Raw genomic sequence first — 12,610 nt, 5'->3', positions numbered from 1 at the left:
CATTCTGTTCCAGCCATTACTATGAGCCCATCCTTCCCATTGAAGGTGCCACCAGCCGCATGTTCGAGTGTGTTTTTTGTCCAGTCTTACCCCCAGTTGAACCCTGACAGACTTGGAGCAAGTGGTGCCTGTGGTTCCACACGGTATGTTCTCTGTGATCACCATGAACTTGTCCTGGCCAGGCTGGTTCCCACATTTGTTCTTAAAGAGAGACATAGGGAGAGAGTACTTTAGAAACCAAATTATACTTTTGCAATTTAAATGATTAGTTGGTAATATAGAATACAACAGCAGTACTATTATACAAACATTTTTGTATAAAAACACATCACCACTTAATTGAAATAAATTGCAATGTATTGAGATGTCCTGATAAGCATTGATTACCTGGACAGCCACATAGCCACATTTTCCTTGGAAGCCATACGTGCGCTCATCAAAGGTTTTGTAATGGCCACTGCCGTAAATGGTACAGGTTCCTGGGCACTTCTTATCTGTGCAGTCCCATTTCCCACTCTTACAGGTGCTACATGTGTACAGTATGAGAGACACTAAGTCAAATATCCTCTTCAAAAACAATCATGATCACATTAGCTAGAAAGGATGATGGAAGCCCTCATTTTGTGTCATGAAATCTCATTCCATTTTATTTTAGTCTAGAATTTCTATTATTTATGGTGCCGTATAATATAACGTCATATCATACCGCATAACCTTGCACAGTATCGTTTTTGATCAGATAATAACATATAACCATAAAACCTCAATAACTCACCAAGTGTTACATCCGTTTGGGATCTGTTTTCCTGGGGCGTAGAGGAATCCATCATGGCTGCATGGGCATTCATGTTTTTTCACACACATACCTTTCCCATCCTCCCACAGACTCATGGGACACTTGCACCCAGACTCACACTCTGCGGAGAACTGTGGTCAAGGAGAGAGACGGAATTAAATAAAGATCACAGCCCTTAGGTCAGGTACTAATGGAAGTCAGCAAGTCAACTCACACAGTCCATGAAATCCGGGTTCCTACAGCTCCGTGAACACTGTACTCCCAGGTCATTGGAGCAGTTCAAGAATACCTTCGGCGACTGGCAGGCTGTAACAGAAGAAGTTTAATTATTATTACACAACAAGTTGTCAAATTAGATCTGGGTTCAAATACTATCTTTCAAATACTTCTAGGGCCGGTTTAAAACAGATTAAGCCAAGTCCTGGACTCAAGTAATTGAAATTATCTCTCATATAGTATTTGAGGCCAAGTCTAGGTCAAATACTGTATACATCAAAGGGATAATGGGATATGAATAGCAAATGGACACAGAAAGGCTACTTACTACTCTCTGAACGCATTTTCCAGGAACGGCAGTGAAGCTTCCCATTGTTGCAGACACTAGAAGAACACACATGATATTAAGAGCTATTTTAATATTGGAATAACATTGCAGGATTGTGTAATTTTTATACTAGCAGGTAATAGGACATATTTGCTGCTTTGGTAGGTAGGTAAGTTAGGTAAATAAGTAGGTGGGCGGTGGGCGGGGTAGGTAGGTAGGTCGGTAAGTAGTGTCATGACGTTGGCCTGTGGGTAAGGTTTATGACCCCCCCCATAAATACCTTTCTCCCTTCCCCTCTCATTCTGACCCTACTGAAGGACTGTTGAATAGCCTTTGTTAAATATAGAGAGTCTGGAAACATCAAACAAATGGGGAAAAGGAACCACATTTCAGTAATAGAACCAATTGGAAATATGGGTTGGAACTTAATGAGTATGGATGTCAGTTCGGTTGTCATCTGAGACATTATGACTGATGACAGGATGACATAAACTGTACCTGGGAAAGTCCACACATTCTAGTTATCAAATTCACATGGAATTGTTGTGCCATTTAAATGTTTGATATTGAGATTGTTTGTTAGGAGATCAAATGTAATTTTAGCTTCCAAATGAGAGAATTGGGTTTTCATAAGGAAAGTGCCCTGCTTAATCAGTGGCCCGCCCCTGTGAAGAGACAGGGGTTATAAACGATGAAACACACCCTTCTCCCCTCGCCACTATATAAGACAATGACACAATGTAACCAGGGTTCCACTATGGAGGTCTGCAGCCTCTGCGTTAAAAGGACACACATGTCAAGTACAGAACTAAGCCAACCTCGGCGTGAGCTTTGGTGGCAAATGGTATGAACTTTGAGCTTATTCACTACAGAGATTGATACTTCCTAGCCGTTGAGTTAGCAGCGGCCGCTGTAGACGTGGGCTAGGAAAGGACGGACGACAGATCCAGTCTAACACACGACGAAGATACCACAATGTATCCAATTTACCACCAGAGACATTCTTCCGAGGACAGGAAGATCTCTGTTGGCCAACACGGCCAGCATCTACGACCAACCTACTGAAGCGCAGCTCAGAGTAAATATTTATTGCATTTTCCTTTTCCAAATGGGCGGTAATTTAGACTGCATACGATAATGTATTTACGATAGCATAGCTGCTGTTTCTTTTGTTCCTCAGTCTTCCCGCTCTTTCATTCAAGCCCAACCCCCTTTCTTTGTGTAACAAGCCGCCATGTCGGCTCCGTCCACCAGGGCCAATTTCTGTATGACATAATTTGCATTCTGTGTACATGTAATTCTGTGTGATTCGTTTAGGTATTTGGTATATAAATAATTAAACCCATTTTTGTATTGCTGATTCAACTTGTTAGCCAGGGTTCGTGAAGATAACCCAGAATTTACAACTTTCATTATGAGACTGAAAATAAAATGAGCATTAATATTGATGGCTATCGATGTGAAAAATTACTACGTTTTTAAGAGTTTATTCGGAAGATAACGGCTCTATAAACACTCTTCCGTGGTGTCCCGACTTTCTAGTTAATTGCATTTACATGATTAGCTAATCAGGTGATATTAATTACAGAGAAAGGATTTTATAGGATAGCATGTCATATCACTTAATCCGGCATAGCCAAAGACACAACAGTAGTCAGTTAAATAGGTTAGCTAGATACTTTATTAGATGGAAACAGTCTCTTACCAGTGTTCCTCCTGAATGTTGATGGACTTCCCAGGCTTGATGTGGACCCCGTTGTGGAAGCAGGGGCATTTGTCCATGGGTACACAGGTGCCCCTGTCATCCATGTAGAGTCCGTCCGGGCAGGAGCAACCATCCACGGGGAGGAAGTCGTTGGTACAACCCTGCCGTTTGCTGGCCAGGGAGCTACAGGTCAGCTGACATCTCTGGAGCTGGTCAGAGTAGGTCTGAGACGCTGGGCAGTTACCAGTGTATTTGTCTGGTTGCAGGGAAATATGGAAAGTGTTGGATAAAGTTAAGATTGGCAGTGTTGGAAAACTTTACTAAAGGCTCTATTTTACTCCAGGAAGGAAGAGGATTAAGTAAGTAAGTGTTGTTAAAGTTGACAAGACACGGTACTTTATTTTTTAGCTCTGGTCAAGGTATTCATTTATTCCCCAAGAGGAAATGAAAAATGTGTTTGTCATACAAACAAGATGCCACAATAAAAACTTTTAGAAACATCCACAGACGGTCAACTGGTTAACGCAATTTCCCCTGAGTAGGGGAATTTGTCAGGGTTACCCCCTGTCTCCTCTACTTTTTGCAATGACAGTTGAATCTGCCATGGTTGTCCCCTGTCTCCCCTACTTTTTGCAATGGCAGTGAAATTTGCCAGGGTTGTCCCCTGTCTCCATACTTTTAGCGATGGCAGTAGAACCATTTGCAGAATGCGTATATTCTAATCAGAATATTAGTGAACCTTTCATTGGTAGCCAGGAGAGGCCTACACTGTCATCTCCTTTCACTAATATACGACAAGACATAAATATGAGAAGTGTAAATCACTTACCACACACGTTCTCTCTCCAGCCCGACAGGACCACTCCCTTGGTAGCACAGTCTCGCACATAGGATGAGAAGACGGCACACAGGCAGTCTTCACTCTTCTCACAGTTGCAGCTAGCGTACGTGCATCGCTGCAGAAAATATCAAGTTTAAGTAAATGTTCCATATGTAATAAATATATAACAAATCTCATTGGCCAGAGCTTTTGCATGACAAACAGTATTACAAACAGCATTAAAAACAGTAAGAAAGTTCAGGACAAATATGTACAAGTGTACATATACCACAAACCAGCCAAGATATAATTGTGAGCATTCCAAACAAGATGTAACTCAATGTAATGTTACAGTTCCAGTTATACAAAAAATGTATTACCTTGTAGTAAAGCTCGGGGTCCACCATGGCATGGCACTTGGCAAAAGTGCTGTCAGAACTTCTTAGCATGGAGCACCAATGTTTAGCATAGTTCTCTGAGTAAACAGGTGGTAAGAGTTCAAATACGTCTGATACTGTATAAACTGCTGCTTGCTGCATCGCTTTGGATCCAATGACATGATACTGCGGTTGTTGACATAAACATTTATGAAATGCTTGTGTTCTGCTTTTTATTGTGTTATGTAAGGGTTATCCTTCAATTAATAAAGAGTTAGTGAAGAGGGCTTACCATTCTCCACACTGAGGGAGCAGGGGTCGTCCAGCCTCTCCTCTCTGTCTTTGCAGGTAGGATTAGCCTTCCAGGAGTTCCCAAATGAAGAGGCTGTTCCCTCCACCATACCCTGAGGGGTCTTCATGTCATCAGACAGAACCTTGTTGAAGTTCCCACACAGACCTAGAAGAAATAGAAACAAAAATCAACACCATATAAACCTACACCAAACAGAAATCAACACCATATGAACCTACACCATACAGAAATCAACACCATATAAACCCCATTTGCATAAAGTAGAATTTAAACTCCATATATAACTGATATCTGTTCACCTTCAGAGGTATATGCCTACAACTTGGGAGTTAACTTACCTTGTGTCTTGGTCTTGTAGCTCTCATCCAGGGTGACATAGACCTGCATGATAGGGACCAGCTGGATCTGAACCTGCAGCCCAAAGCTTGTCTGGAGCATTATGTGGAACGATGACGGCTTGAACACACTGATGCCAGCTATGGGAAGAAAAACAAATAGACTAATGTCAGCTGGGAACAAGACTGAAAGAGCTCCTGCTGAGACTGAGGTAGTCCTAATATAGACACCATACACTAATGTCAACTGGGAACAAGACTGAAAGAGCTCCTGCTGAGACTGAGGTTGTCCTAATATGGACACCGTACACTAATGTCAGCTGGGAACAGAAAGGACGGGTGGGGGAGTGGGGTGGGGGATTACCAAAATTAAATATTATTCATTTTTTATTTAAAAAATGTCTATTTAATAACACTAAACATTACTGTACTTAATGCTGTGTAAATAGCTTTGGAAGTATAGTGTAATAATACATAGAATTAGGTAGTTGATATTTATACAGGCGAATGTTTCATTCTATGTTTCATTATATGTTACTGGTTGCACTTTCAGAACATAGAAGGGTGTGCATAATCTTTATTATAAACTGGGTGGTTCGAGCCCTCAATGCTGATTGGCTGACAGATGTGTTATATCAGACCGTATGACAAAACGTTTTATTTTTACTGCTCTAATTACGTTGGTAACCAGTTTATAATAGCAATAAAGCACATTGGGGGATTGTAGTATGTGACCAATGTACCATTGGTAAGAGATGTTGCGTCGTGCCCAAGAACAGCCTTTAGCCATGGTATATTGGCCATATATCACACCCTCTCGGGCATTATTGCTTAATAACTTCTGTGGGATCAGTGTCCCTTGGGACGTTTGAGTTAACATAGGCTAATGCGACTAGCATTAGGTTATAAGTATCAAGAACATTTACCAGGACATAAGACATATCTGATATTGGCAAAAAGCTTAAATTCTTGTTAATCTAACTGCATTGTCCAATTTACAGTAGCTATTACAGTGAAAGAATACCATGCTATTGTTTGAGGAGAGTGCACAATTTTGAACATGAAAAGTTATTAATAAAGAAATTTGGCACATTTGGGCAGTCTTGATAAAACATTTTCAACAGAAATGCAATGGTTCATTGGATCAGTCTAAAACTTTGAACATACACTGCTGCCATCTAGTGGCCAAAATCTAAATTGCACCTGAGGGCTGGAATAATACATTATGGCCTTTCTCTTGCATTTCAAAGATGATGGAACAAACAAATACAATAGGACAGTTGTTTTTTTCTTTGTATTATCTTTAACCAGATCTATTGTGTTATATTCTCCGACATTCCTTTCACATTTCCACAAACTTCAAAGTGTTTCCTTTCAAATGGCACCAAGAATAGGCATATCCTTGCTTCAGGGCCTGAGCTACAGGCAGTTAGATTTGGGTATGTCATTTTAGGCGTAACCACCTTAAGATTTTAATTATTCAATTTCCCACCTGTATTGTAAGGCAGAGTGATCTGTGCATTGTGGCTGAGTTTCCCATCGGCGGTAATCACCAAAGCCTGGAAAAGAAAACAATAGCCATGACCAACTAATCCTATTCAACACAAGACTAGATGTGCAGTATATACATTTTACATACATATACGTACTTATACAGTCAGATCCAAAATGATTGGCACCCCTGTTTTCATTATTTTTCAATACCTCACCCTGCGAGGATAACAATACTGAGCCTTTCTCTAGAAGATTTTAGGAGATTGAAGAACACATTGGGAAGGATCTTAGACCATTCCTCAATACAGACCAGTGGAAGCATAACAGCCCCATAACATCAAAGATCCACCACCATTTTATACAGCAGGTATCAGGCTCTGTTTTGCATATGATTCTTCTTTTGATACCAAACCCACCACTGGTGTGCGTGGCCAAAGACCTTTATTTAATAGTATTTTTTGCTCATCTTTATCAAGGATGCCTTTTAATTTGGACCTGACCGAACATACATAGAGATGGTGTATAATATACATGTGTATATGCTTAAGTGTATATGTCAAATGTCCATCTTTTAATGAAGGTAATACTCACGTTGTTTCTATCATTGTTTAGCAAAACCACAACACTCTTGAGGCAAGTGTCAAACTTCTGTCTTATACAGGGAACCAGCTGGACCAGCACAGTGAACTTTGGACTGGCTTCATCCTGAAACAGAGAAGGGAAACAAAAAAAACAAAAAAATGATGAGAAAACGTTGTGACATATAAAATGCCATCCACTTATCATCTAGATTGTCTCTTCATAAAAGTATAGTGTAATTGTCAGTTACCTTGCTTTCCACCTTGGCTAAGGGGTAGTAGCAGTCCCCATGGAAGGTGTATGCTTTTCCATCGAAGGTCGTCACGTGTGAACCCTCCTCAACTGCACATGTAGCAGGGCTGGGAAGACTTTTACAGGACCACTGACCATGGTGACAGACACTGAATCACAGACACAGAACAAATGATGAAGTCATTTACAGGACCACTGACCATGGTGACAGACACTGAATCACAGACACAGAACAAATGATGAAGTCATTTACAGGACCACTGACCATGGTGACAGACACTGAATCACAGACACAGAACAAATGATGAAGTCATTTACAGGACCACTGACCATGGTGACAGACACTGAATCACAGACACAGAATAAATTATGAAGTCATTTACAGGACCACTGACCATGGTGACAGACACTGAATCACAGACACAGAACAAATGATGAAGTCATTTACAGGATAAACCAGATACATGAACCCTCTGCTACGACTTCTGTCTGAACTTAACTTGTTATTTTAAATGTACAGTGCTTTACATTGAGCACTTCAAGTCTAAACATTTGACTCACCATTCCTCACGGTCCTGTCTGAATACTTCTCCAGAGTTGTAAACTTTGTCATGTTTGCACTGACACTGGTCCTGAGTGATACACCCCCGCTTTGAGATGTCATCAAACACAGTCCCTACAGAGTGGTGAAAACATACAACATGTCATCATGAACGTCACCACAGTCCCTACAGAGTGGTGAAAACATACAACATGTCATGAACGTCACCACAGTCCCTACAGAGTGGTGAAAACATACAACATGTCATCATGAACGTCACCACTGTCCCTACAGAGTGGTGAAAACATACAGCATGTCATGAACGTCACCACAGTCCCTAGAGAGTGGTGAAAACATACAACATGTCATCATGAACGTCACCACTGTCCCTACAGAGTGGTGAAAACATACAACATGTCATCATGAACGTCACCACAGTCCCTACAGAGTGGTGAAAACATACAACATGTCATCATGAACGTCACCACAGTCCCTACAGAGTGGTGAAAACATACAACATGTCATGAACGTCACCACAGTCCCTACAGAGTGGTGAAAACATACGTCATGTCATCATGAACGTCACCACAGTCCCTACAGAGTGGTGAAAACATACAACATGTCATCATGAACGTCACCACAGTCCCTACAGAGTGGTGAAAACATACAACATGTCTAGAACGTCACCACAGTCCCTACAGAGTGGTGAAAACATACGTCATGTCAGGAACGTCACCACAGTCCCTACAGAGTGGTGAAAACATACGTCATGAAAGTCACAGAATGAGAAACAGTGAGTTAGTCTAATGCTATTTGTGGTATAATGGAAATAACTGTAAAATAAAGAAATCTGTACAAATACATTTTATAAATTATATTTATTATTACTAAATGTAAACCAAATGTGTATTATGACTAAATATATAACATCATCACTGTTATACTGATACATTGAGGTGTGTTCTGGTTAAAGGCTGACCGTGAGGGCAAAAGCAGCCGTCCATCAGGTGTTCTTCACACAGTGAGCTGGTGTCTGAGTGGGTACAGGTATCCATGCAGGGAGAGCCACTCTCCAGATACACCATGTTGAACGGACACTGCTTGTCTAAGAAAACAAAGAAAGTTAATTATAGTGCATTTTATTATTATATGTAAATATGTATATATATATTTATTTATTTTTTAAAACATTTGTGTGATCTGAAGCTGACTATGGACAATAAAGAGTTATTTCTTGCATGTGACTTTTTGATCTACAACTCTACTGTAATCCAAGAAATGTTTTCCTGAACACCCAGACAGTTATTGAGATGTCCCATTACCACAGAAGGCTGTTGTTCTCCAGTGGGGTGGCTGTCCCCCAGCATGGGAGCACTGTCTGGAGTACTCTGCCAGGGTGCTGCAGACACAGAAGCTATCAGAAGTGTTGCTGCAGCCACACAGGTCCTGAATACAGGCCTGGATGTAGGGCTCAGGGTTCACAACCGCACCACAGGAGCTCCACAACGGCGAGCGCAGGAGCTGGTCACACTGGGCATGCTGAGGAGGAGGAGGAGGAAGAGGTGAATGAGGAGAAGGTATAGGTGAATGAGGAGGGAGAGGAGGAGGACGTGTAGGAGGGAGAAGAGGAGGAGGTGGAAGAGGAGGGAGAGGAGGAGGAGATGGTAGAGGGAGAAGAGGAGGAAGTGGAGGAAGAGAAGGAGGAGGAGAGGAGGAGGAGGAGTGGGAGAGGAGGAAGAGAAAGAGAAGGATTTAGAGGTGGAGGTGGAGGAGTGGGAGAGGAGGAGGAGGAGGGGGAGGAGGTGGTGGTGTGAGAAAAGGAGGAGGTGGAGGGAGAGAAGGAGTGGGAGAGGAGGGGGAGGAGGAGGAGGTAGAGGTGGAAAGGAGGTGGAGGGAGAAGAGGAGTGAGAGAGAAGGAGTGGGAGAGGAGGAGGCAGAGGAGGAGGAGGACGAAGAGAGGACGAGGAAGAGGTTAAAGAGGAAGAGGGGGAAGAGAAGGAGGAGGAGGTTGTTAGTTGCAATACGAATAATATTATACCATATTTGAACTTAATTCATTCCATATGGCAGTCAAATAAATCAATAGAATGAAGTGAAGTACATGGAAATACTGTAGTCTATTTGTCAGGCTGAACAGACATGAGGTAGAACTTACAAACTCCTTGCATGTGTCCTCTTTAGGCTGAACGTCTGCAGGTTCATCTTCCTCTTCCTCTTCATAGGGGTCTTCACAATCCTCGTTGGGCCTGTGGACCTTCTGCCTGTTTCCAAACTCAATGGGGCTCACTTTTCGACCTGCACGGAAATAAAATGATGTCATCCTTCATCAATAAGTGATTAGAAACGCTTATAAATGTGTATAAATGTATAGTAATGAACTTACAACCTGTGTGAAATTACAATGATGTTACTTGATGTAAGAATATATAACAGTCACTTAGGATATATTAATAAATAGCATGTTAATAATAACAACTAAATAAGTCATTATAAATATTTAGATAAATGCTTAGAAATTCGTTATAAGTGCCGATACATATTATAAACGATAATATTAGCGACTTGGAATATATTGATTACACTTAACACCCTAAAACCTTACAGGAATAAGTCATTATAAATACTTGTACATATTTATATACATGATTATAAGTGTGTTATAAATGACTATACATGTTTTAATGCTTGTGATTCGTAATGCTAATAATTCTTATAAATGCTCACCATTATGAATAAACTCATTGTGAACTGGAAGGCCATTAAAGTCTCCACAGAGACCACAGGTACGGTTGGTATACTCCGTGTCCAGCTCCACCTAAGGCAAACAGTGATGGGTCAACTATTTTTCAAGGTAGACTCAGAGAAATGCTGTTGCCACGAGCAGCAGAGCAGATATTGAGATGAGACCCAAGGCTTTGCTGTCACACAGTCACACACGGTATCTGTGCATGTGCACGGGTTCGTTTTACGCTGTTCACTGTTTAATGACAGCAGTCAATTTCAGTGAACGCATTGATTCTTACAAAGCAAATAAATAAATACACTTCTGTATGCATTCTTCTAAGTAATGTCTTGATTCTTATAAAAGCTTACCATGACGGCATCTTCTCCATTCCACATGACAACCAGGCCAACCTTGGAGTAGAGTTTGGTGTAAACTGCATTCCTCTCCAGTTGGACTCCTCCATTGTAGTACGGCAGAGTTACACTGGGAATAAAGATGAAGAACATTATTAATAATAGAGATTACATAGAAATGTACCAATGTGTCAATTAACAACAAAGAGACACAACAGACAGTTAAATCCTTTGAATTCAAAATGGAATCCTTGGAAATATGTCAGAGTACTTTCTGAGATGGGAATAGGTAACAGCATAATATAAATCCATTACTTTTTGCAGAGAGGAAATGTTTTATAGATAGATAGATAGATAGATAGATAGATAGATAGATAGATAGATAGATAGATAGATAGATAGATAGATAGATAGATAGATAGATAGATGATAGATAGATAGATAGATAGATAGATAGATAGATAGATAGATAGATAGATAGATAGATAGATAGATAGATAGACAGATGATAGATAGATAGATAGATAGATAGATAGATAGATAGATAGATAGATAGATAGATAGATAGATAGATAGATAGATAGATAGATAGATAGATTTTTCCAGTGTGACTTCCCTGATGAATTAGAGGACACATAACATAAAACATTAGTGGAAAACTTACATTTCTCCGTTGACCGCGACCTGAGTCTTGGTCAGGTGGAAGACCAGGTCGTTGATAGTGACCACTACGTGTTTGACCGTAGGGTTCTCCTCAGCCTCAGTAGCCCCGTTCCTCTTCAGGTGCACAGAGAACTCCTGGTAGGACTCAGAGTGGCAGTCGGAGGCCAGGTTGTATTCACACGTCCCTGGGAACTGGTACACGTCTCCATCGAAGGTCTTGAAGTGCTCTCTGCCCCAGGTGCTGCAGATGCTGTTCACATGGTTGGACTGGCGCGCTGAGGAGACGAAAACAGAAAAAGTCACAAACAGTCAAACACAAATGTATGGAATCAGAAAGAGACACAATTTATTACTTTGCTGTAAATTGTAAATAATGCAGCATGTATTTCAAAATATCAAATTCTAATGGATTGTGAATCAAGATATTATAGAATATGACACTCCTAGACAGACTTCACTCAGATTTGCTCCAACCAAAAATTTTCATAATGACAAAATGTGTCTGTTCTTGACTGATGGTTGACTCGAAATAGATAGAAACTTAATCTAACGCCATCTCAATATAGTATCTATTGTAAATCAAATTTTGTTCTTAACTGACTTGCCTAGTTAAAATAAGGTTAAATAAAATAAAAAATCTAACTCCATCTCAATACAGTATCTATTTCTATGTTTGACTGTTTGTCTTTGTCTGCATAGATCAAAATAAATCACTGCTATTTCCAAAATGATCCTGTATCGTCTTACCTTTCTTGGCTTTCACCTGGATGGCGCTCGTTAGTGGCAGAGCGAGAACACACAACCACAGAGCTGTCCACCCCATAGTTAGTGTCCTGGTGAAGTGGGCTTCAGGTAAAAGTGTAGAGTGTTGCTTGACAGCCTCCTTTATAATGGCATTGTTTAATCTGTGTCTGTCAGTTCACACCCATCAGAAGGAGGATGTCAGACATCTTTATTGAGACATGGTAAACATGTCTATTGACAGGGCCAGATTACCGACTGGGCAATCAGATAACATAAGAACACGGCATAAGTCATTGCAAAATTTGAAGAATTGCAGGAAATTAGCAACATTTTCTCTTCGTTGCCAAGAGGAGTGGTTCTCTAAAATGT

The 12,610-nt window shown here is 40.7% G+C and overlaps 1 protein-coding gene across 1 annotated transcript in view; it reads right to left on the bottom strand.

The window, feature by feature from the left end:
- LOC115193069 (mucin-2) overlaps positions 1-12,369 on the bottom strand; it is a 30,011-nt gene extending 17,642 nt beyond the window's left edge. Inside the window, exons 1-21 of the mRNA XM_029752054.1 lie at positions 12,245-12,369; positions 11,499-11,772; positions 10,850-10,964; positions 10,481-10,571; positions 9,912-10,051; positions 9,079-9,295; positions 8,736-8,861; positions 7,777-7,891; positions 7,214-7,364; positions 6,976-7,089; positions 6,383-6,449; positions 4,894-5,031; positions 4,535-4,699; positions 4,246-4,340; positions 3,875-4,001; positions 3,046-3,301; positions 1,341-1,396; positions 1,011-1,102; positions 776-927; positions 388-526; positions 91-201 (exon numbers count right to left, since the gene is read on the bottom strand). Of these exons, the coding sequence (XP_029607914.1) occupies positions 91-201; positions 388-526; positions 776-927; positions 1,011-1,102; positions 1,341-1,396; positions 3,046-3,301; positions 3,875-4,001; positions 4,246-4,340; positions 4,535-4,699; positions 4,894-5,031; positions 6,383-6,449; positions 6,976-7,089; positions 7,214-7,364; positions 7,777-7,891; positions 8,736-8,861; positions 9,079-9,295; positions 9,912-10,051; positions 10,481-10,571; positions 10,850-10,964; positions 11,499-11,772; positions 12,245-12,320 (2,817 nt within the window). The 5' untranslated portion in view covers positions 12,321-12,369. The remainder of the gene's footprint in view (positions 1-90; positions 202-387; positions 527-775; positions 928-1,010; positions 1,103-1,340; positions 1,397-3,045; positions 3,302-3,874; positions 4,002-4,245; positions 4,341-4,534; positions 4,700-4,893; positions 5,032-6,382; positions 6,450-6,975; positions 7,090-7,213; positions 7,365-7,776; positions 7,892-8,735; positions 8,862-9,078; positions 9,296-9,911; positions 10,052-10,480; positions 10,572-10,849; positions 10,965-11,498; positions 11,773-12,244) is intronic.
- Positions 12,370-12,610: the final 241 nt, after the last annotated feature.

Source organism: Salmo trutta, chromosome 4 (assembly GCF_901001165.1).
Source record: "Salmo trutta chromosome 4, fSalTru1.1, whole genome shotgun sequence".
NCBI classification, from domain to species: domain Eukaryota; kingdom Metazoa; phylum Chordata; class Actinopteri; order Salmoniformes; family Salmonidae; genus Salmo; species Salmo trutta.
Note: the sequence above shows the minus strand (reverse complement) of the source record. Positions and strands in the feature narration are given on the sequence as shown.